At 44.5% G+C, this 24,161-nt stretch overlaps 1 protein-coding gene across 4 annotated transcripts in view; it reads right to left on the bottom strand.

The window, feature by feature from the left end:
* CLIP2 (CAP-Gly domain containing linker protein 2) overlaps positions 1-24,161 on the bottom strand; it is a 75,939-nt gene that overhangs the window by 15,141 nt on the left and 36,637 nt on the right. For 3 of the 4 annotated variants that reach the window (XM_021551041.4, XM_021551039.3, XM_021551040.3), the window contains exons 4-9: positions 14,206-14,330; positions 9,227-9,440; positions 8,092-8,289; positions 6,860-6,963; positions 5,326-5,386; positions 1,333-1,437 (exon numbers count right to left, since the gene is read on the bottom strand). In XM_021551041.4, the coding sequence (XP_021406716.1) occupies positions 1,333-1,437; positions 5,326-5,386; positions 6,860-6,963; positions 8,092-8,289; positions 9,227-9,440; positions 14,206-14,330 (807 nt within the window). The remainder of the gene's footprint in view (positions 1-1,332; positions 1,438-5,325; positions 5,387-6,859; positions 6,964-8,091; positions 8,290-9,226; positions 9,441-14,205; positions 14,331-24,161) is intronic. The other variant, XM_021551042.3, reaches the window with a different exon arrangement.

Here is a 24,161-nt window from a genome sequence, read left to right as displayed (position 1 = left end):
CGCCTGTGCCAATTGCAATTTATTTTTCCTAATACAAACCTCTTGCTTTCCACAGAAAAACACCTTGGAAATAACCCTTGAAATTCACTAGGGAGCAACAGTGGTTTATGAAAAATAATGTCCTGGAAGGGCATTATGTTTCCAGACCAGGCATCTTGCCAGATGATGCACAGAGGAGATGGGACTGCACATGCAGGAATTTCACAAGCATTGAAACCAGCATTAAGCATATCATGTTTCCTTTATTGCTCAGCAATCCTCAGCCTGCAGACCTCTCTTCTGTAACAGAATTTGTTTACCCTTGTGTAAAAAGGAAAAGGGATTTTTACATATGAGTACTTGGTAGAGTTTATTAGCAAAGTCATAATAACAAAGGAGGCTAGAGGATGCAAGACAATAAATCTGGCCATGGTAAACATTGAGCTTAAGGGCTATGGATCCATGTTTTGCCATCTGAATGTAACCTGGCAGGGCTGAGCTCCCTGCAAGTCACAGGGAGTACAGGGTGCTGCCACTATGGATGGAGAAAAGGATGAAATATTAGAAAAAAGCAGAAGAAACAAGGAAACCAAACTCCAAGAAATCAATTTCACTTCATTTCAATTGCCATTTGCCCAGCAGCCATCAGCCCAGGAGCTGATGGTCATTAGCTGGTGGTCATTATTTTAGATGGGCACAGGGGGCTTCAAACCGTCCAGATCTTTTGGAGACCCTCGCATTTGTGTTTTCTACAGCTCTCACACCCATTACTGCTCACTGCAGCAAGTTTGCTGCTTCCCACACCACAGTAGCATGAAAAAGCCCTTTCCACATCTGGCTGCTTTTAGGATTCCTCTGGGCAATCTGTCCCGTGGCAGGCACAGCCAAGGATCAGAGTGGGCCCACCTGCATCCACTAGTACCTTCCAGTTCAGATGGCAGCTCCCACAACTGGCAGGGGAGACTGGAATGTTGACTGCAATGTTATTTCCTCTGACAGCCTGGGGGAGGGCTCGAGGCAGAATGAATTGTGCAGGGTGTGAATATTATTGGGATATGTTAATTGAAAAATGAATTGTAAGAGCTCATGTGTCAGATGGTGGTGTGGGGCAGAGAAGCAAACTCAATCTGAGAAACAAGTTCCCCAGAAGAGAAGCAAAGCTAGAAATCATATTATACTACTATTTGTGGGAAAGAGAGCAAATAAAAAACAAACAAAATCAAGGAAGCTTAAGTTCAAGCCAAAATCCATCAACCCCACAAAGACCAAAAGAAAGAAACCCAAAGCAAGGCATCATGAGCACCAGGGCAGTGCAAGCGCTGTCTGCAGGCAGGGCGAGCGAGGGTGCATTACCCTGGTGTCCTCTAATTCTCTGAGGAGTTTTTCAGCCTGTGCCTTCTCAAACAGCAGGCTCTGCTCGAGCTCCCGAATTCGGGCATGCTCCAACTGCGTCTGAGTCTGGTCACACAGAGAGAAAAAAGAACAGTGGAGATGGGAGTAGGGAAGGGAGAGAGAGAAAGAGGGGGAGAGAGAAGGCTGCAACATCATCTCCAGCATACAAGGAAAGGCCGTTCACAGCAGGAAGAGAATAAAAACCCAAACAAGGAGGAAAAATCCAACCAAATGGAAAAAAAAAAACGGTCCCTACAGGATTTTACATGGTACTCGTAGTGGCTCTTCACAGGAAAACTGAATCTGTGATGGGAGAACATCCTTCTGCACTAGAAACCTGCTCCAGTGTCTTCCTGCATCAGCTGAAGACACTTCCTAAAAAGCAAAACTCCCACCAGTACAAGGCCCTTGTACACAGTGAGAATGCAAAGACCTTGCAATGATTCTCCACATCTTTCCTCCAGAAGAATCACAAAGTAGACTGAAAAGAGTTGGAAGTTCCCCTCCTCTTTTTGCTCTGGACACAATGTGAATCCTACACTAAGTGGGAAAAACCCCGAGGTCACACTGTACATGGCATGCTGTAAAACAAAATATACACTGCACTGAAGAGATCAGGGAATTGAGATCCCAATCTGCTCTATAAATCAGTGCTTTGAGTTTGAATAGGCCTGACATGAATTTCAAAGTGACTTTTGTACAGTAAGACTTCACTAATTTTGGCCCAAGAAAACAGAACTTTTTCAGTTGGTTGGTTTTGGGATTTTTGGTTGGTTGGGTGGTGGTTTGTTTTCAAGAGTTTTTTGGGGGTTTTTTGATAAATGATTCAACTAAGCACAAGAAGTTAATGTTATCTACCCAAATCCAGGAGCACTGGGCGTTGCTTCAGTGCCTTTCACTTTTAAAGCTGAAGGACCACAAATCTGCACTTGGTGGCAAAGCTCAGCACTCCACAACCACCACTGTAATATCACGTAAAATTCCCTATAAATAAAAGAGGAGAGGAGACATGGGAAGGTGCATGCACACTGTGGCCTTCACATTTTTTTAGCTTACAAAATCCACATTTTCTTTAGAATTAAACTTAATTAATCTATCAAGTTAAAAAATTAATCTAGCAAAAAGCAAGCAAACCTCCTCAGAACCATTTTTTATCCAATTTTCCTCCCTTCATTTTCCATATAATTATTTGCTTCCCCCCTCTTTCTATTAGAGCCAGTTTTAAGGATTTTCTGCCCTTCCCTACAATAAAGCAAGGCTTGACTAGTTGTGTACAAATTATAAAAACAGAAGTTTAAGAAACAATCCGTGTTTTATGCTTGCAAAATATCATTGTACATGTATTCATAGATGGTGACATAAGTGGCATTTATTTCAGATGGCTCTATATTTTATGTGCCCCTATTTTATGTCCCCTGAAAGAGGGGAGAAAAAGATGTGGATTCAAGAGCCCAAATATTATCAAAACCCCAAATTATATAACTTAAGTGTAAAAGCTGACTTACTGCATCCTAATTTAAAAAAAAAAAAGAGGCATTTAATAAATTAATAAGTTAAATAAAATTAATTCTGCTCCCTGTAAAGCCCTAAGATTCACATCTCGAGAGGGAGCTCCAGGATTGATTTTACTAAAAAGAATAAATATCCCATTGATACCAATTAACTAACTGGTGGCAGCACATCAGGTATTTGCTACTGAAGGTGCTGATCTATTACAAAACTCATCTCTGGACTTCTCAAGGAGATTCTCTCCAGGCTCCTGAGGTTAACACAAGTGCCCAGTCAAGCTCTCAGTCCCACCTGATATTCTTGCTCAGTATCTGTTAATCCTGCTATTTTCCAACTCTGGAAAAACATATGAAAATAGAGGAAAAAACCCAATCAAACAAAAAACCATTAGAAAAAATTAGATTAACTGTTTTACAGTCCTTAAATCTTAGATTTACATTCAATCCTGTATTACTCTATGTAAGTTGGTTTGCTAGTACTAGCCAGTATGAGTAAGAACTTCAAATCCAAAATTTTCTTGCACATTGAGGAAGCCCAGATATGAACTTCACATTTACTTGCAGCTATTAGCCTTAAATTACTGTTCACAAATTATAAACCAAGTTCTCACTGGCATTCAAAGCATGCTGCAGGATCCAGGAGATGAGCATGAGAGAGTTCCTTGATGAGGATAATATTTCCTGTAAACCATGGTTTTCCACCACAAGAAGGCTTTCCTGAAAGCTTTGCCTGCATTAGCTTTTCATATTTCTAAGCTCTTGAAAGCTTTTCCTGCATTTGTTTTTCATCTCCCAAATCACTACAGCTTCAGCTGCCAACCAGGATCAAAACTGGGCTGAATTCATAACTACATTTCAAGGCTAAATCCACAGCTGCTCTATCAGAGGTACAAAACCTTCATCTGTACCTTCAGGCCACCAACACATTTTTTTCTCTAAGTTAATTACTTGCTTCTGGAAAGCTTAACTGTCTCCACAAAAAAAGCAGGAAGGTGAGAATTAACTCTAGTGTGTGAATCATTCAGCCTGAGCATACAAATTAGGCAGACAAGATGTAAAATCTGGCCCCAGCCAAGCCCTCTGCCAATGCCTGATGCTGGGCTCATGGAGAGCATGCCAGTTCCCTGGATCAGAGGAAATCAAGCATTCCTAAATTATTTGTTCTTTTGTACAGACAAGCATGGAAGTGAGGACAGGACCATAATGTCCTGCTGAAAGTTTGGCCACATCTCCATTGCAAAATAATTCCTTCCCAGCCCAAAGGAAAAATAAATCCAGAAGTGTGAGTCCCAAACTGAGAATGGAAGCCCTTATCCACAGCAGCTTATCATCTTGCTAAACATGGTGGTTTTTTTAAAAAATATATATCCAAATATACCATCTGGCCAACCCTGGTCCCATTGCTATAATTACACAGTCAGGCTTAAACACTTGGAGCTTACAAAGGGACAGTTCACTGCTCTCAAAGGGAATGATGCATGGATCAACCTTCTCTAAAGCACTGTGGGAAAGCTGTCAGCTCAGGGATGAACAGAAATCTGATTTTGCTCCCCCACAACAGGCAGAAACTGCACTTACTGTGCTTCCACAAAGGTCTGCTATCAGTGCACTGCTAATTTACACCCTGTCAAACATCTCCTTCAGCTTTTGGATGAAGAAGAGAGATTTGTGACAACAGGATCACAGCCCCAGCCACATACCCATTTCCTAGTTTTCCCATTTTCCCAGGTTTTATTGCTATGAGTGACAGGGAAGCACAAGGAGCAGGGCCCTTGACATTTTTGGCTGTTACTAACCTGGCACTCCAGCTACAGAGACAGAAAACTCCCTTGATTTACATTTGGAGAGCAGAGCCTTGCTTTCACAGAAAGATTTTCTGTTCCTTTTTTCCCCATGGAAAAACCTCCCACTCAAGGACCAACATCACTTCATCCCAACATCCCTTCCACTTTGCACAACGTTCACTGCAACAGCATCTCTGAGCAACAGCCCTGCCCAGTGACAGGGTGTCAATGCTGGTGTCACCCCACACTCATGGGCACTGGACCCCACTGAGGATACCTCAGGATACACAGCATTTTGGCTGGAATTAAACAGCATCCCATCAGGAGACTCCGTGTGTCTATTAGCTGCTGAGAGCAGGACACCACAGGGAAGGGAACTGAACTGTCAATTCATTTCTAGAGTGGAAAAATGTATGTTTCAACACATTCAGATACAGATTTTAACACGGCTTGGCAGCTCAGAGTGACAGATTAACTCCAGGCAGCCCCAACTGTGAACAGCAATTGGGCACCACAGCAAAGAACAATCCTCACAGTTCACAGCAGGCCCAAAGCACCAATAAAGGATTGTTAGAGGGGAGCAAAAGGGGGCAGAAGTCACTCAAGTGAGGCCCCACATGCAACTCTGGATCCCACATTTTGGCAAGATCATAAGGAATTACCTCCAGGTCCCCTTTTGTAATGGATTCTTCCTCCACACGGAACTGCAAGTCCTCCACTTTCCTGGGGAAGGAAAGGGACACACAGAGCAATCAGGAACACTCAGCTCAGCACCCTCTGCCTAAGCAGCCATTGCACATCAGCCTTTCCACTCTTGGATTACTGCAACCATCAATGGAGAGCTCCAACAAACGGAAAAGCTGCCCAGAAACTACTGATAAACTTTTTGTGTTCTGAAACCACCCACCCAATATTAAAAAAATCACGTCATGGCCTGCAGAATCCAAGTCTGAGAGGAGAGGGACACAGACCACCTTTGGATCCAAACAGCTCAGCAGAACCTGAGCAGCAAGCCCCATGGAGCAGGACACTTATAAGCAGTTTTCCACACACAAACGTGGCCTTTTTGTAAGCCACATCCTCAGACACACAACTACTGTTCTCTGACACAGGATCCTGGAAACAAGCAAAGCACAATGAGGTTTCACTGGATTATTTAAACCTTGTTAACCTGCAGCTGAGCACTGGGCAATTCCTGTGCCAAATGCACAGGGTCCATACAGAATATCCCAAGGGAACTGGATCCTCTGCCTCCTTGGCAGAGGGTGGGAAGCTGTGAGCTACCCTGGCAGACAGAAGAGACCTCCCCACAGACTCTACAGGCCACTCATGCATAAATGCAATAAAACTAACACATTAATACAGACATGCCAAGGAAACCCTTCTCTTTTGGGAGAGAGAGGCCAGTAACAGTAGAAAATAACTCAATTTTCTGCAAGACTCATCCCTCTTCTCTTTACTGATTAAAAAAAAAAAAGCTGAGGATGTTTAGTTAGTAGCCAGATGTAAGGAGTATGATTCTGTTACAGACAAAAATAGCTGTGAGTGTACATAACTAACTTCATAAACAAGCTTCCTTGTCTAAACCTCCTCTAATTAGAGGAGGGAGGCATCTGTTGATATTTAGAGGAAAACTCAGCTGTCTTGGGTTAAAGGACCTCCTGGAGCTGGGAAACCAGCTGCCTACCAGGAGCACGGGGAGACTTATGCATGAAAGAATATTTCATCCTCAGGAGGGCATCAATAATTGAAATCAACACTGTTTTCAGTTATTTAATACACATAAATGTTTTTCTGTTTCCACAGAAGAGTTTAATTATACTCATGGAGTACCTGGACTCCAAGAATGCCATGCAGATCTTCACTCAGAGAGGAAATGTCTGCACATGAGATGTGCATGGATGGGGGCCTCTGGCATGTGGGGAGATGGTGAATCCCACTGCAGTAAGGTTGCACTCCAGTTTGGCTTCCCTTCCTCACAAAGAACATCCTCAAGATCAGCCCATCACAAATGGAGCGGAAGAAGGGGACTTGAGCAAATCCAGGTTGTACAGGAGGATCTGTGATGGCCCAACATGCACATGCCTGTTTATGATCCAATTTTTATTTCACACTGTATCTTTAATTCAAAACCACCTGAAGGCTTCCTCACTGTCCATACATGACTTCACCTCCCTCACATTCATCCTGCTTTACCTCTTCTCCTCTTCCAGCTGGTTCAACAGCTCAATCTTCTCCTTCTGCATCCCATCCACCAAGGCTCGTGCTCGCTGGAGGTTTCCTTCTGCCTCTGTGACATACTGCAGCAAAAAACAAGCCCAAGACACAAAAGTTAGCCATGCCTGAAGTAGTACAAAGCTGTTCAAGAAAGGGTCAGAACTAGAGAACAGAAAGTTTTGATGATCTATTTCAGAGGATGCTGTGGAAAGAGCATATTTTCCAAAGAGCTTAGGATGTAGGGGTCAAGACAACAAAAACTGCTCTGTCTCCAGGAGCTGTAAGTGATCCATGCTTCAGTCCCTCTTTGACCTGACCCTTCTGGAGACTCCACCTCTGATTAGAGTTAAGAACTTGAAGCCTGAAAAGTTCTGAAAATCTGGTCAGAGGTTACCAGTGCAATCCAGCCCCAGTCATGAAGCAAGAGAGATATTTCAGTTTTCTGTTAATTCATTTGTTACTGATAATTACTGAAAAACACAATGCACAAGAAGAATGTCAGCTTGCAGTTGATTTCCCAATTTCTCCTGCATTTCTGACAGGCAGGTGTGACCCACCACACAGTGCCATCCCTGCTCCCAGGTAGCTCACTTGGCTTTAAAAGCATGAGTAAAGAATTTAGGAGAACAGCAGATGATAAAGAACCACATACTGACAAATAGCATAAGCACAAATCTCTTTAAGCATTTTAATACATAAACTATCCTCTGTACAAATGCTTGTGCAACAAACAAACAAACACCAACCTAACATGATCAGTCTGTTTTTCTTCTAGATTTTCTGCCTTTATTTACATTATAAAAGCATCCTCTCTGGTGGGAAAGCAGTGGCAATATGAACTGAGCTGATGGTGTCAGCACCATAAAATCACTGCAATGCAGTCACAGCCACAGCCAGATTCAGTGGCTGAGGGGAACAAATTTGCCTTCCACTTGCATTTCAGCATTGAAATGTATTGATCCACCAGACACAAACTATCTACTGCCTCTGATCTGGCACAGCCGTTTTCCTGCTACTGGCTCAGGGCAGAGATAGCACATGTGACACTGGGAGAGTGGAGACAGAGCCTCAGCATAACTCACCACAAAAAAGGCAGAAATTCAGAGCCCAAGTTTCACACACAGCGGTAACGTTATGATCTGACACTTTCAGGGGATATCAAATATTCAGATATTTGAGAGCTAGTGATAAAAAGCCTCATTGTCTCCTACCTGCTCGTGCTGGGCCTTCATGATGGCAATCTCCTTCTCCACCTCACAGATGTGGCTGGTGGCTTTGGCAACCTCTGCCCGCTCCAGGTCTCTCTCTGCCAGCAGCTGCTCAATGTGCTGCTGCTTCTCCTTCAGTGCCTCCTGCAGAGCTGTGGTGCCAGAGATCTTCCGGGCATAGCGAGAAGAGGTCTCAGTCAGCTGGGAAAGAGTTAAAAAGGGATGGGGTGAAGCTGTGTCCTTTCCAGTCCAGAGTAGCTGAAGCCCCCTGTTACATCTGGAATGCTGCTCACCTAATGACTATTTATTCAGCTAAACAGAGCTGCAGTTCCAGCTCAGGGCCCTACAGGGGAGTTTAAGTCTGAGAAACATCTGGACAATGCTAACAAGCTCACAACATAAAGATGTTTCTCTTGTTCTGCACTGCAGTGAATACAACATTTCCCAAAGGACACAACATGGGGTGGGAACTGGGTCAGGAAAAATTATCATGCATTCTATCATCTGCCTTCTTAGATACAATTTATTGACGGCCTGCACTGATGAAATCCCAAAAAGGGAGCTCGGCTGGGTAGACTGATCTCAGGTGGAGACCAGTACAGGGTTAGTTGATCCACTCCCAGGAATGACACTGCACCCTTGTCCCCAGCCAAGAGGGCTGTGGGTGTTCTGCAGCAACACCACAGCAGAGCCAGAACTTTTAATAGTATCACTGCCTGCTCTGCTTTCTGCCTGCTTGAGGACCTGCCAAAACCCCAGGCATGTGACCCAGGACATTGTCACCCTCCACAGTGAGACAGTGAGCTTTGCACAGCTGGTCAGTGGAGCAGCATGACCATGCAAGACTGGAAAAAGTGTCCTTTTTCTGCAGGGATCCCTTACAAACCTGCTCTTGCCAGCAGAACTGAGATTCATCCCACTGCAAATTGCACTTAAGGTCCTTTAATGGTCACAGCTGCTTGGTGTCCATTACTTGGAGGCAGACTGTGAGGAGGGTAACACAGTCCCACGATCCATCCCCCTCACCTCGTGAATGCTGAAGGAGCAGCTGCTCTGGAAGAAAACCCAAGCCTCCTGCTTTGTGGAGCTGGGTCACAAAGGTGGATTGAGGAGCAGAGACCACGCAGGAGCTACTCACCAACCCACTGCGGCTGGGCCTGCCCCCCACGGACGAGGCCACGGAGCTGACGGAGCTGATGGAGGAGCTGCTGGGGCTGTGGGTCAGGGCTGACACCCCCATGGCCATCCTCTTGCTCTTCTTCGCCTTGGCAGGGCTGGTGGATGGGAACCCGATCCGGATCACCTTGTGGATGGGAGCAAAGAGGCCAAACTTGGGTGGGCACTGAAAGTACCTGGAATACAGGAGATGCACCAAGTGAGGAGTGGCAGAGCAGAGCAGACATCTCACCCAAGCCTTGAAGAAAGGCACTGCCAAGCAGTAAAAAAAAAACACAGCTCCTCTCTGGGTGCTTTGCTGTGGCAGTGCTTCCCGTGTACAAGTAGTTGGATTATTTTCCTTTCCTGCTTGTAGTACTGGAAATCTCCATGTTTGCATTTGTGGTGCTTTAGCAGGGGGACCTGAGGTAATTGCCAAGCACTAGAGGCTGTGCACTTTGATAAGATGCCAGGAAAGACACAGCTGGCAGCCTGGAGAGCACAGATCCCAGAACATAAACACAGCCACAGCACAAGAACTCCTTGCTCACCAACCAGCCTCCCCAAAACTCATGTGTGCTCTTTTCCCTGCTTTGAAGATAGTGATGGAGTAAAGTGTGTCAGCAGGGAGATGTCAGAAGATGGACAAGGCTCAGCTCAGCAATGAGACAAGAGGCCATGAGCAGGAAGTTCCAGCTTAAAATGAAGAACTTCTTCCCTGTACAGTGAGCAAGGCCTGAACAGGCTGCCCAGAGAAGGTGTGCAGATATCCCAGAGCCTTCAGGACACAACACTATGCCATGTGCTCTGGGATAACCCTTTCTGAGCAGGAAGGTTGGACTAGATGACCAAATGTGGTCCCTTCCAACCTGACCCACCCTGTGACTCTGTGAAATAAAAAAATCCGAATCACACAGCTCTATATAAACGTTCCACAGGGTAAAAATCTTTCCTACCAAAACAGGTGAAAATGGCAGCTCAAACCTTTGAAGTTAAAAATACAATTACAGCAAACTCCAGCATGTGCTACCTGCTTTGGGTGGCAGAGAAGCTGTTTCCTATGCAAACAAACTTGGAAAGGTGAAAGGATGGAAAAGGGAGGATCCAATAATTACAGTGCATGGTCTCTTCCACAGCTGCAGTGAGCCCAATGATTCTGTCTCTCCAGACCCCTCTTCCAGAATAAAAATGAGCCACAACTCAGTGTCAAACCCTGGAAATTCCTTCAGGGCCCTGACCAGCATAAATCAAGGTTAATTTGCTGCTGGCCACCTGCACTGCAGCAAGAAAAACCAGATCACCTCCAGCATTGTGTCCCCCAGTTTCAGGGGAGCAGCCAACACAAAAAGCTTCTCTAAGAGCTTTCTCTCCCAGGCCTCACAGCAAGAATAGGACTAAATACTGGGTCATAAAACAATCTGTCTGATGTTAATATAGAAAAAGCAGGTTCTAATAACTAAATTACACAAACCCAGTTTTACTAGCACAAGTTTACTCTCTCTCCAGATGTGAGCAGCTGTTTCCCCAACTCCCTTTAATTTTTAAGAGCTGGCAGCCACACAGCTGTGTCACAGGCAGACCCCTGTGTGCTTGGGAGGCCAGGGAACAGCCTGATCTCCAGCCAGATGAGAATAAAATTAAATTTTAAACATCAGCTCTGATCCACATTTTTTCTATAACTTTAAACAATCCCTCTACAACCCCAAATCTCTCAGCCTCTTCGACTTCCTGCCAACACAGGCCCTTGGGTTTTAAAAACCAGCCACACCACAGGCTGACCTCTTGAAAACCTGCCAAAGCCCTGCTCAGCATCATTTTCCCAAATTCCAATAGGCACAGGCAGGCCAACAGCCCCTTCCATAGCTCTGCCTGCAGTAAGCACAGACTGGTACTCGAGGCTGCACAACAATCCCAAATGTTAATTCCCTTAAAAGCCTCTGACAGCTCTTAGCAAGTTCAAATTTGCATCACTATGTCTGCCCATTTTCTTTCAGTAGAAAGTGGTTGCAATTAACTTTTATAATTCAGAAGCAGGGACTGGGTCCAAACCACTTGGTAGAAAAAAAAAAAAAAAACATCTACATGAAAATCAAGAGCTGCTCTCACTTCGTGTGGAGGAGCTCTGTACTCACATTACAGAGAGGAAACAGGGCAGAAAAGTGATGGCAATGCAAACTGCAGGCGGAAAACAGCACAGGAAATGTTGAAATAGATGGAAAAATCTTCACTGTCCAAGGCTGGCAAAAAATGCAAAAGTAAAAGGTCTGGGCAGTTCAGTGAGCAAGGACTCTGACTGGAGCAGAGAGAGGAGAACAGTAAAATAAGCAGGTAACATTTAAATTACTAGAGATGAGTACATGGAGCTTGCTTGGCTTTGTGGGACTGACACCAAACCAGCACCAGCACCTCCTGTGCAGACAAGAAAGCAGAAGCAGCAAACCTCAGTGCAAACCAGCAGCATCTGAAGTACAGAGGGGCTCCCCAAGTGATACCCTGTCCCCTGGGCCACTGCTCTGACCCACAGCCTGCAGGCAGCCTCCACTGAAGAGCCACAACTGCCAGGAAAGCCCAGCCCTAGGGCTTCCCCTTGCTGCATATCCACACCTGAACCTGCAGGAAAATCAGTGGGAAATGAATTTACAGAGAATTCTCAAAGCCTGGCAGAAGGCTCACACGGTGTGCATCTGTATGCAAACCTTGAGATAAGAAATGCTGACTTAGAAATGCCATGGCATAAGACAGATATTGTTGAGAGAGAAATAGAACTAGAAACAAGTTTCAAAGGATGGCCTTGCAAAAAAGACTGGATACTTTGGAGAAATAGAACTGTGAAAGATGCATTGTAGTAAGACCCACGAAAGGTAATTTTAGATGATTGGCTTTCAGGCATCTACAGCACGGTGTGGCAAAAGCTGATAGGACTAGAAACACTTATAACTGTAATTGAAATTAGGAAATATTTGGCTTCTGATTGTGATGGTGTGAATTATAACATCTGCATTGTCACACCTTCTCATGAGACTGAAAATGGAATAGAAGTTTTTTAAAAGGCCTCTCAGTTACCCCATCTCTGGGCCAGAAAAAGACATAATCCAACAAGCCACCACACATTTCAGCCAGTTCACCAGTAGCTCAAGTGGAGTTGCCTGTGACAGCAAAGGTGGACAATGTCACCAAGGGCTCCAAAGGCTTCACTGCTCCCACCAGCCTCGGTGCCCTGAGCTCCAGTTTTGGCTTCACTCTCTCTGCAGCTGCAGCAGGCAGTGCTGGGCTTGCTGGCCAGTGCTCACGAGATGGCAAACACCACCAAACACAGCCTGCAGAGTCCTGGACAGCCTCTGCCCAGGCTGATCCTGCCAGGACAAGATCAGGACAGCCTCAAGAATTCCATTCTGCCACAGCAAACTGGGAATGCTGACTGGGGGGTGCCAACATGCACCAAGAGAGTTGGTGTTACTGTGTTAGCTCCTCCAAAAACACTGCTGCTGAATGGGCACCTGCTACAAGAAATCAAAGGCTGGATGAAGGCTCCAAAGGACAGACAGGGACAATGCTGCAGCCTTGCTCTGAACAGTGGGAAACAGAGAAGCCTCTGCAGACAGGGCACACACCACAACAGCCAAGATGCAGCAGTTTCAGAAGACAGATGACTTCCAGAAGTTGGATTTTCAAACCTCAGCAACAGAGGTAGGAGGATGAGAGGCAGACAGCACTACACTCACATCTGCCTTTCACACCTTCCATATGCACAGAGACAATAAATACCTTTTGAGCACCATGAAGATTAATCTTCCAGATAGTTTGAATTGTATGATAAAGAAAGCAGGGACTTGCATTCACTCCATGATTTATTCTCTGCCATCCTGGTTCTTTCATTTTGAGAACAGGCTGAAACTTGGCCATCTGCTGCCAATCATTTATTGCTTTCTTGCCCTGACATTGAACAAGACAGCTTTTCTCTTATTTAAATAAAAGCACATGGCTGCTGGACAAAAGGCTTACCCAACAGAAGAAACCTTTATTACAGAACCTGAGATCTAACAAGACAGAATCTCTTAGCTCCTCTGTGTCAAAGGTATAGGTTAGACTTGATAATATCAAAGGTCTTTTCCAACCTAGTTAATTCTGTGAAAGATAACTCTCACCTCTAAAGCCAGTCTGCCTTCAGAACCTCCAAGAAACCAACAGTATTTCCCACTTAAGGAACTTGTGTAGAACAAGGAATCAGTTGCACCTGTGTTTGAAGCATGGTCAGAGCTGCTGTATAATTCAGATTTGAACACCACCAATTTCAATATCCAAGGCCTGGGTCATTCCATTAACTAAATTACACCTCAACAGAAAGAGCCTGTGAGATGTCTCTGCATAGGTTTATAGGTGCTAACAAAGTCTTTTTTGGAAAAGAAAAGAGTGAAGGTGCCTAGGGAGTCAGAGGTGGTAAGATCAATCAGCAGACACCTATTGCACTACAGAATTAGTACAAGGACAGAAAACAACCACCAACTGCTCTTTTGGTTTTCTGGAAATTTGTTCCCAGAAAGAACAGAATAAAACATTAAGCTGAGGAGAAAAGAAAGTAAAATCTTTGTCTTTTGCAGCTCTGACAGGAATAACTTATAGCACAAGAAGGAATATGTGGTAGAAAGCAGAGCAAATACAATCAACAGAATCAGTTTATAGCAAAAATTAAATCCCACTCTAAGTTCTTTCCTCTCCCTACTTTCTCCTGTTTCCTGAAGCCACTCAGGTTCCTCCTTCAAAGAAATTATCTGATCCTGCTTTAAAATGACCCAGTGATGAGGTTTGTATTGATCTCCCTGCAAGGGAGAAAACCTAAAAGAGTCAAAATTAAGCACTTCCTCCCAGCCCACAGTGTCCAACCAAGCACAGCCCTAAGTCTCCTCCCAGGTCTGATGGCATTTGCCCCCCAGCAGCCCAGGAGGTGTGCAGAGCTCACAGTACCTCGTGCCAGCAACGGCCCCATCGTTCTTCCCCAGGGGCTCATCCAGCTCCACGCCGCACCACTCTCCTTTGGCAAAATCCGTCTCTCCCACGTAGCGCACCACTCCCGTCTTTGTGCCACCGACCTGCCAGAGAGAAGGTGCTTGGATTAGAGGATTAGAGATGGCAGCACTGCTGTAGTAACGGCCCCTGGCTGGAAAATAATTATCATTATAGATTAATAATAATTATTACATGTCAGAATCTGTGCTATTCATGATTCTGAGATTGTAGAAAGTCTCTGTCTTTCAGCCCCACTGCCAAAGAAAAAGCCATAATTCCTCTGTGCTGGTTTCCAGGTTGTTTATTCTGTTTATCTCTCACATGTTCTGCTGCCCTGCCCAGCTCTGTCCTGCAGGGCAGCGTGTGGGGCTCTGCCCTCAGTGGGATGTGACAAACATTAAATACCAGAAACTCCCTGGGCTGGATTTACAAGAACGTGCCAATATCTGTTACCTACATTGGACAGTGTGTCCCCAGCCTGAACCAACAGAAAAATGCCAACACCACAGTGAGACATGGAGGGCATGAAGAAGGAGAAAAAGGACAAGGCACACCCAATTTCCTCCATCTTGTCCCCTTTGGACCCCTTATCTAGAATCTTAAAATTTTACTTTTGCACCCATGCCACACTTAATTATTACTTATATCAAACACTCAGAGCTTGTAATTCATGCTGTAAGATTGAAAACTCTTTTCCATGGCCAGAGATCATAGACAATGTCTCTGGGGGCTCTGTCCAGGGGGGTTCCTGACCCCTGCCAGGGTCCCAAACCTGCCAGGACAGCCAGAGGGAAGCCCTGGATTCCCACAATTACAGACTCTATGATTCACAGAAGCCTGGCCAATCTCTATTTTTATGAAGAAAACCATTGTTTTTATAGACAGTTATGACACAGCTGGACTTGATTGGTCCTTTAATTAAAACACTATTGGTTAATTAAGAAACCACCCTTTGGTAAACAGATCTCTGTAACACATTTCACATGCTCACAAGAACAGGTGCAGCAAGTGGAGAAAATAATTGTTTCTCATTCTTTTCTCTGATCTCACAGCCCTCGCCAGGACAATGCCTGGGAAAGCTGTGCCTGCTCTCCGTGGCCACAGAGCTGCTGCCACACAGCTCTGACACAAAGGGACTGAAGCTGGGACAGCTATTTAAAGAGGGGGACAGACATCTGTATTTTCTGTTTCAGATCTGATGAAATCAGCAGACAGCTCTCACACCAAGTTCTATCTAATTGTTATAAAAGCAATAAAATCTTATATTTTACCAAAGATAAAATGTTGTTATTTTTATAGTTGTTTTGGGAAAAACAACAACAACAACCAAGCATAAAGCAGCTAAAAGTTTCTGGGAGTTCCAAAAAATAGAAACAATATTGAATAGTTCTCACACCAAGTTCTCCCAGCAATAAAGCTCTCTTTCCAATAACTACAAAGTGATTTTAAGACTGCCTGCCTGGAAGATATCAGAGTAAATATAATGAAAGCATATTTCAAGGTGTTAATTAATTACACCAAGTTACTTGTGAGGCCACAAAGGAGTTTAAGCCCTACAGGCACAGCTCATACCTGCCTTGCCTGAAGAACCATGACCTGCACTGACAGGTTTTCAGCCCTGTGCCCGTTCAGCCAGCAGTTTTGGGCAATCCTGGGACATGACAGCTGAGCCAGGAAAGCACTCACTGCTCCTCAGCTTGCTCCCAGGATGTAAAAACTGCTCAAAATAGAGGTGTTCCACTTTTATCTACACTTCCTACAGCAACACACTGCATGGGAGTGGGGCTCAGCTCACTGCCAGGCATCCTCCAGCACAGCTTTCTTCCCCCACCATGGAGAAATAAGAATAAATCACACCTTTTCCTCCTGAATTTACACTTTCAAGTTCTTAAAGTTTGCAGCTTACTGAGGAGACTGAAGGAGGGCAAGTCAGGAACCCTGGGAGCTGTGCTTTGATCACTGCTCTGAGAGTGGCACTGAGCAGCTGCCTCCGCTCCAAACACTCCACTTAGACACTTGGGCTGAGAAAAGGAAGATACAAAAGGAGGAGGGTGGTTCTAAAGGTTCATACTTCAAGTAAATCAGCATATGATCTAAACCTTTTTAGCATCTCTCTGCCAACACCTAAATTCAAGGAAGAAAGCTTAAAAATAAGTTTAAAATTAATTTTGCAGCTTCATCCTGAATGACTTGCAGTTATTAATTTTCTTAATATTAAATTGAGCATTAAAAGGTATTAACAGAATATTATTTTCCCACAGAAAACAATGAGAGCTGAATGCAGAAATCTCTGGGTTTGTGTATTTCAGGGGAGGAATGTTAAATCCCTAAAAAATTGCTTATGTAAATGAAAAAATAGTTTTCCTAGACTAAAAATACCTGCACCTTTTTGGACTAAACAGCACAGCTCTGAAGTCTGGGTCCTACCTCAAATCCTGGGAGGTTGCAGCACACAGCTTGAGTTAGTTCTCTGGAATTTCTCTCACTGGGAATTCAAAGCATTGCTGCTTATGGAAGAAAATCTTTGGGGATGTTGTTCTCTTTGCTACAGGGTAGAGTAAAATATTTGCCAGCAGGAAAAGGATCATAAGAAAAAATTCTGGTTCTACTTTGTGCCCAGGAGTAAAAAGATAATTCAATTTCAGTATTAGGTACTTGGCAAGTTACTGATTTGAACAGTCACAGTGAATTCTTTATCTAACACTCACAGTTAAATGCTGGTTCCTATTTTGATTGAGTTTAAACAGATTTAGCCTCTTAATATTAATGCCATGATTTAATGCCATTCTAATACATTTCTTTAGCTGCAAGTTGAACTCGATATAAATGCAATTAATCATAGGAATAATTCATAGGAACTTACCACTGCTTGCGTGCCCCCTCAATTTTATTTTTATTGAGTTTTAATTCCAGATGTTGAGTCAGATATTTCCTTTACCAAGCCATATGACCCTGACAGAGTCTCATGTAAGCCTTAAAATCCAGTGAGCTCCCTGCATCAGTGTGACTGTAGCATCTACTGCAGGGTCCCACACAAAGAACCACTCGGGCATGTCCCCATCAGTATAATTTATTTGAGAAAGCTTTTTCCAACCAAGAGAGTAAAACCACTACCCCTACTGACCTGATACACGTATTATTTATGCCAACACTAAAACTGTGCAGTAAGAGTGCAGGTCCTGCTCCCACCCAAGCTCCATGGCAGAGAACTCTAAGCACAGATCAGGTCCAGAACTCCCCTGAACAGCCACATAATTCCCTCCTTCCAGAGCAGTGTATTCTCTTTTCACTTTGCTTTTATAGTTGTTCTGGGAAAATCAGCAATAACAAAAACCAAGCACAAAGCAGCTAGAAAGAGTTCTTTCTAGAAGTTCCAAAAAATGGAAACAATATTCACACAGGGATACTAGATTTTTTTGGTTTGGAGATTATTTTGACCAGTGTCAAACACTCCCAAGTTTCTCCACTTCAGATAAAAAAACCTAAATTTAAACAAGCTTGTGGCAGCCCTTCCTCTTCAGCTGGAGTTGAGCAGCCTCCAAGCCACACACCTTGGAGCTCCTGGAACATTCAGCTCCAGACTGAAGCTCCCTGCCCCCTTTTTCATGCCTTTAATCAAAGATTCTCTTGCTTCCCCAGTGAAATATCCTCAGTAGTTTCAAGAAACAGTCTCAACCTTCACAACAAAATGAAGGCAAGGATATTTAGAGGATATTTAGCAGGTCTGTATCTACTGTAGCATGCAGCCATGGAAGGACATCACACACCTTCCCTGCTAATTGTGGTATCAGTGACATCACGTTTCACTGTGCTTTTCCCATCAAAATGACAAAATGGGATCCAGACCAGTATCCTAGGGCTGAAAAGACAATGATGCTAATCCTTCCTGACACTGCCTTCAACTGAGCTAACATCTCATTTAAAGTATTTACCAGACTAGCAGCAGGACAGATCTCAGTCTGTGAGTAGCACCCCTCCAGCCTGGGTTTGCTCTTTGCTCCTCACACCCTGCCCATCCCACAGCAGATTCCTGCTCTAAGCAGGAACCTCTTGGGAGGTGCCCTCAGCCTATGGCCTGTGGGCATTGCTCTGCCTGCAATACACTCCAGCACTGCTCAGGAAGAAGAGGAAAATAAAATTCTCTGTGCCTTTCAGGCCGTCAGGGACTGTCTCCAACCATGTCATGCACATTCAGGGGTCAGGGCACCTGCTTGATCAGGTTTTTTTTTCTTTTTCCTTCCTTTCTTTCTTTTATAGTAGTAGCTTAATAAAGTTTTTTTTTTTTCCCTGTTATTAAGCTTGGGCCTGCTTTGCTCTGTTCTTGATTCCATTCACAGCATTCATTTGAGAGATTGCATTTTCATGGGGGCACTGGCATTGTGCCAGTGTCAAACCATGACATAACCCCATGCAGAAATCCAGAGATAACGGTGTCCTTTTGGTTTAACATACTAATTTATCCATTTAAACTGATTTTGAAAGTTTCCACAAGACAGGGCTGCTGACCAGAGGGTGGAGGTGGGAGCACAGAGTGCCCAGCACATGGACAACCTCCTCTGCAGAGCTCCCATGTCCTGTGCTGGACCCCAGCAGAGCTGTGAGACTCCTGCTGCTCCCCTCTGGAAAGGGGAAGAAAGAGCACACACAGGACACTTGCTGCACACCCTGAGGACCTTCAAGTACTTTTTGTGTTCAGCACATCAGCTTATTCCACTCTGCTACTGGATGATGCCAACAAGAACTTGGTAATCACCTTTACTGGACAAGTGAGGCTGGTTCTGGTTAGAGCTGTTCCTGCAGGTTCTATCCAGCCTGTAAACTGGAGCAACCATCCTTTCCTTGGGGATGAATGGCTGGGTTTATTTCCCCCTCCCCATACTCATCCACCCACTAAAGGATCCTATTTCCATCCAAGCTGAGAGAGGCAGGAGCTGTTTTCCCATCATACACAGTTTAGCTCTTCCAAGCACTGAAAATCACTGTACAGAAATACTTGACTTACAGAGGGTGCTTTTGGCAAAGGCACAGGCTGTGGGTCCAGCTACTGCAGATCACTTGAAATAATGCAAGGGGGTAAATGTGGCCATCACATACTGGGGCTGTGTCCCAGCTACAGCCAGGGCCAGTGTTCAGCAGCTGGTAAAAGGTGGGGAACTGGCTTGTGGTCAGGTTTATCTGTAAATAAAACTTCACCTCCAGCAGCTTTATCCAATTGAATAAATACCATGTCATCTGAGAATGCCAGACTGCTTTTATGATAAAGGGAGACAGACAGCCAGGAATTACAGGACAGCCCTCTGTATGTGAAGTACAGGAATTTTTATAGTTTCTTTTCATCCAACCTCTCATCTTTGTGCCTACCCATCCCCACAGCACAAGTCAGCATTGCACAGCAATGAGTCTGACAGCACTGCTGATGCAAGACATTTCTGTGCATTTATCTGTCAGGCACCAGTGAGAAAATTATATCCTAGGGAGGTGGTGTAAGAGGAAAGCCTGGAATTACAGCATCCCCTTCTGGGGCTGTCTCTGATACCAACCCTGCCCGTGTTATTAACTCAGTTTGCTCCAGCACAGTCCAATTACAGCTCCTGTTTAACTACAGGTACTGCACCCAGCAGACAAGGGCCAGGCAGTGGCTCAGCCCAAATGAATGGTTAGGAGGGTGTGCACAATGAGCCTCTAAGGGTTAATGTGGCAGCAGGGCAGGGCAGTTGCTTTGAGCTATTTATTTCCCTCTTTGTTTCACTGCATAGAAACAGGACAGTTTGGGTTAAAAAGGACCTTACAGCTCATCTTGTTCCAGCCCCTGCCATGGGCAGGGACACCTGCCACTAGCCCAGGTTGCCCCAAGCCCCATCCAACCTTGCTCTGAACACTTCCAGGGATGGGGCAGACACAGCTTCCCTGGACAGCCTGTGCCAGGGCCTGGCCACCCTTACCAGAATAATATTTCTTAATATCAAATCTAACCCTTCTCTGTCAGTTTGAAGCCTTTCCCCCTTACCCTGACACTACAAACTCCTGTAAAAAGCCCCTTTCCAGCAATAAGCACATATAGTGAGGAAAGAGCTCCAGCTAGGAGTTCTAGATGTTCTCTTCTCTCTTGAATCCTGCAAACAGCTGGAACACTGCACTTCCCATTGCCTGTCACAAACTTCCATAGGGACAGAGATCCATCACTCCCACACTGCCATTCTCCTACTCTCTCTAGCCATGACACAGCAATTGCTGGAGCTCTAAGCAGGCAGTGGAATTCTAAGAATCCTGCCTTGATAGAAATACAGAATTCTTCTTTTCTGCCTGGTTAGCAATAAGGGAATATGCCTGGTGATTGTCTGAAAAAGGCAACACAGGAACACTGCTGCATCCCTAGGACTCACAAGCTGGGAGAGTCCAATGGTTAACCTGGAAAACAGAGAGCAGGAATCCTTCCTTCATGACACCTTGCATGCCTTTTCAGCAGTGAGGCTTCATTCTCAGGCACTGAAATAGCTCATGGATTTTGGCAGCAGAGCAGGGACTCATCTCTGCCCAAGGAGAAGGGCTCAGGCTGCAATTCTCCTGCCCAGGGAGCTGCTCAGGGAATTATTTCTCACTCAGGAGGTTCAATGCTTTCTGCAGCTCCAGGCTGGCCAAGCAGGGCTGGGGCAGGGACAGGCAGGAGGGATACTGAAGAAAGAAGTTGATTTGTTTATTCATGAGTGATTTCCATCATTTGCCAGGGGCTGCAGCACACTGTGGGCAGAAGCAGTTCGCAGCAGACAGACAAGATGATTAAAACCACACGCTCAGGGGAAGGCCAGGATCCATTTTCAGCCCTGCCCAGCTGAAGTGCTGCTGCTCCAGCATTTGCACTGGCTTTGAAGACCTGTAAGTACCAGCAAAAGTCACAAACCTGGCATCCCTCCCAAAGGTATCTGGGGCAATGCCCCTCAGCAACTGAACCAGCCACTGGGATACACCCAGGTCCTCAGACAGCCTTATTTATCACTCCATTTCAATGCTGAACTGCACAATTCCAGTTGGGAAATACAAGCATGGCTGAAGGGCAGAATACCTATTCTAAGAGGATTTTTATTTTTTAGTTTAAATTATTTTTTATTTAGGCTGACATTTAATAAAACCACATACTTCACCCACTTCTGCAGAAAGCAATGGCATCTAAAGGGGAACGAGTTCAGCTGCTAAGAAGGCCTCTCCACAAAGAATGCAAAATACATTTTCTTAGGCAAAAAACCAAGCAGAAATTCCTCTCAGGCAGAAAATGCTCCACTGATCTGTTTCCAGCCCTTCTTTCCCCACAGAAAAGCAATAAGCCAGTCTCACATAAACAGAACTTCAGCAATTATCCCATTTCAGGAAGCTCAGCTGTCACTAAAGCAAAGGTTAATTGTCCCACATTTATTTGCCAGACTTCAAGAGATGAGTTCTACAACATTAGGGTGGATTTTTCATCTCTTAAATGCAATTTTTACATCTCTGGGAAAAAGTCAAGAGTGCCAAAGGCAAATATTATCTAACTCTTCTAATGGAAAGCTTCTAATGGAAAGCTGAAAGTCACTTTCTGCAACTGCTGGAAAGTCAGAGAGAGTCGTGGAACAAAGTAACTGAAAAGCAAAAATGTCTTCAAGCTATAATGGACTTTAATGAAGCTAAAAAAGGCTTTACCATCAGGAAATGGCCAGACTGCAGAGAGCCAGGTGTCCATCTGGCTGACCTGGAAGGGTCCCCTGCAACCTTGTGCTCCATCACAAGCAATCACTGAAAACACGTCCTCCCTCAGTTGAAAAGCCTTTGGTGGATCCCATACATCTAAAAGCCACTCTCAAATAAAAATATACTCTTTCAGAAAAGGAAACACTGAGAGTCATAAAAATAATTAAAGCTATACCAATCCATAGAGGATGAGCAAAGATTTGCTCATGGAATTTGAGGCAACTCAGGTCAATTCAGAATTATTGTTTATGTATTCCAATACCCAACATGATTGACGCCTCCCATAAGTAAAATAAAAGCTGTCAAGCCAAGCACATGTGAATGAACCATAACAGCAAATTATTTCTTATTATTATCTGTTCTTTTCCTAGATCCCTATGACTGTGTGCAAACAATTCCTCATGTTTCTGTAAGCTGAGCACTCCTGCTAGAACCAGTGAGAGACTAAACTTATTCCAGGCTCACTCTTTTGGAGCTATTTATTCCACTAACCAGTCACAGCACAAACTTTATCTAGTAACATCTGAGGTGGATAAATTAGCAGGCAGGGAAGGTAGGTTTTTAAGGATGCACCCTCATTAAAAAAAATTTAAAAACCCAAACCATTCCCAAAACACAACTCAACAGAAGTCCAGGGCAGAGATGCTCCCAGGTTGTATTCTGTGGCTATGCCAAAATTCACTCTGTGTGGGCCCTGCTGAGGTGAGCAGTGTTCAGGAAACAGGTCCTGTCTCAGAGAACTTATGGTCAGGAAAAAAATAGGGGTAAAACAAGTCTGGAGAACATCATTCCATTGCTTGCCTGGCTCAGAAAGAACAGAGCCAGGTTTACCACAGATTTTCTGGTTTGCAGTTTGCCTTCTATGACTGCTGATTGTAAAATCCTAAACTGTCACCTGAACACTCCCCCCCTGCAAGAGGCAAAGGAGAAAATGGGAACAAATAAACTCATCAAAAGAGGGCAGATCCTCAGGTTCATTTTGCCCCATGTGTGGCTGCTGTGCATCAATGCTTGTGCAAACACAACACTGCTGCCACCTTTCCCTGCCCCAGCACTGCAGGGACAGCAGCAGCTCTGCTGCCAGGAGGGATGGGCAGGGATGAGAGGCTGACTGCAATCAGGAAGCAGACAGGCCCTTGAGCAAGTGTCAGCTCCTGTGCACATTCTGGGGAAAAACTGAGAAAATCAAACTCTCTCAACTCTACAAACCTACATATTCACACTAGATTTACTAAGCATCATCCAGTGAGCACAAGCAGAACCAATCTTCACTTTCCCTCCTCTGAAAATAACCAACTTTACATTGCTTATATCTTATATAACTAAAATAAAAATTACTGGACAACCCAACACTAGTCCCAAAAGGATATTTGAGACTGGCTCTGACACACACTCCTGATTCACACAGACTGTGGAGCCAAACACCTGTCCTTAAACAGATGTCCAGTCTATCTGCCCACCCCCACAACCACTGCTGGTGCTGGAACCAGCTGCAACACTGCATGGGTAACTTCAAATGGGATTCAGATTACCCAGGGTGTGCAAAGACTGAACCCTCTGCAACCTGCCATGGCTGTTGGTCAGAGTCACCTTTACCTTTCAGATGCAGAGATATTACTGGGATACAGTCACAGCAGATCTGTGCCCAAAGGCTTGTCCCTTCCAATATTAAATATCACATTATGTATCACACACACTAACAAAACTGAACTCTCTTACACTGCTGCAGGACAGAACTCAGTCTTCCTGTCTTCAATATCATTCTTTCCCTTCTCCATCTCCTTTGCTAGGACATAAATGATGACAAACTAGGTGGCAAACTTCCAGTAACTCATTCCTAGTACAAGTGTGGCATTTTGGCTCAGTCATCAGGTACTCTATTCCAAATAATGAAAAAAACAACAAAAATCAGATGTGGAGAACTCATCCATTACAACAGTGATCTCTCCCAAAGTCCTGCCATCTTCTAAAAATTACTGAAGGTTCCCTTCTGTACAAGAAAGGAGTTTGTGTCACATCTGACATAAGAAAACTGAACCACCTGAAAGAGCAACCAGCAGGAGAGATTCTTGCAAGTCCTTTCAGACTATGTACAGCCACATGCACCAAGACACTGCTGCAAATTCCTTGAGAGCCCAAACAATAATAATAATGCTGCAAACTCCTTGAGAACCCAAATAATACACTCCATTATG

The sequence above is a fragment of the Lonchura striata genome, chromosome 19 (assembly GCF_050655825.1).
Source record: "Lonchura striata isolate lonStrDom1 chromosome 19, ASM5065582v1, whole genome shotgun sequence".
Taxonomy (NCBI): Eukaryota; Metazoa; Chordata; class Aves; order Passeriformes; family Estrildidae; genus Lonchura; species Lonchura striata.
This window is presented reverse-complemented; position numbering and strand designations above follow the sequence as displayed.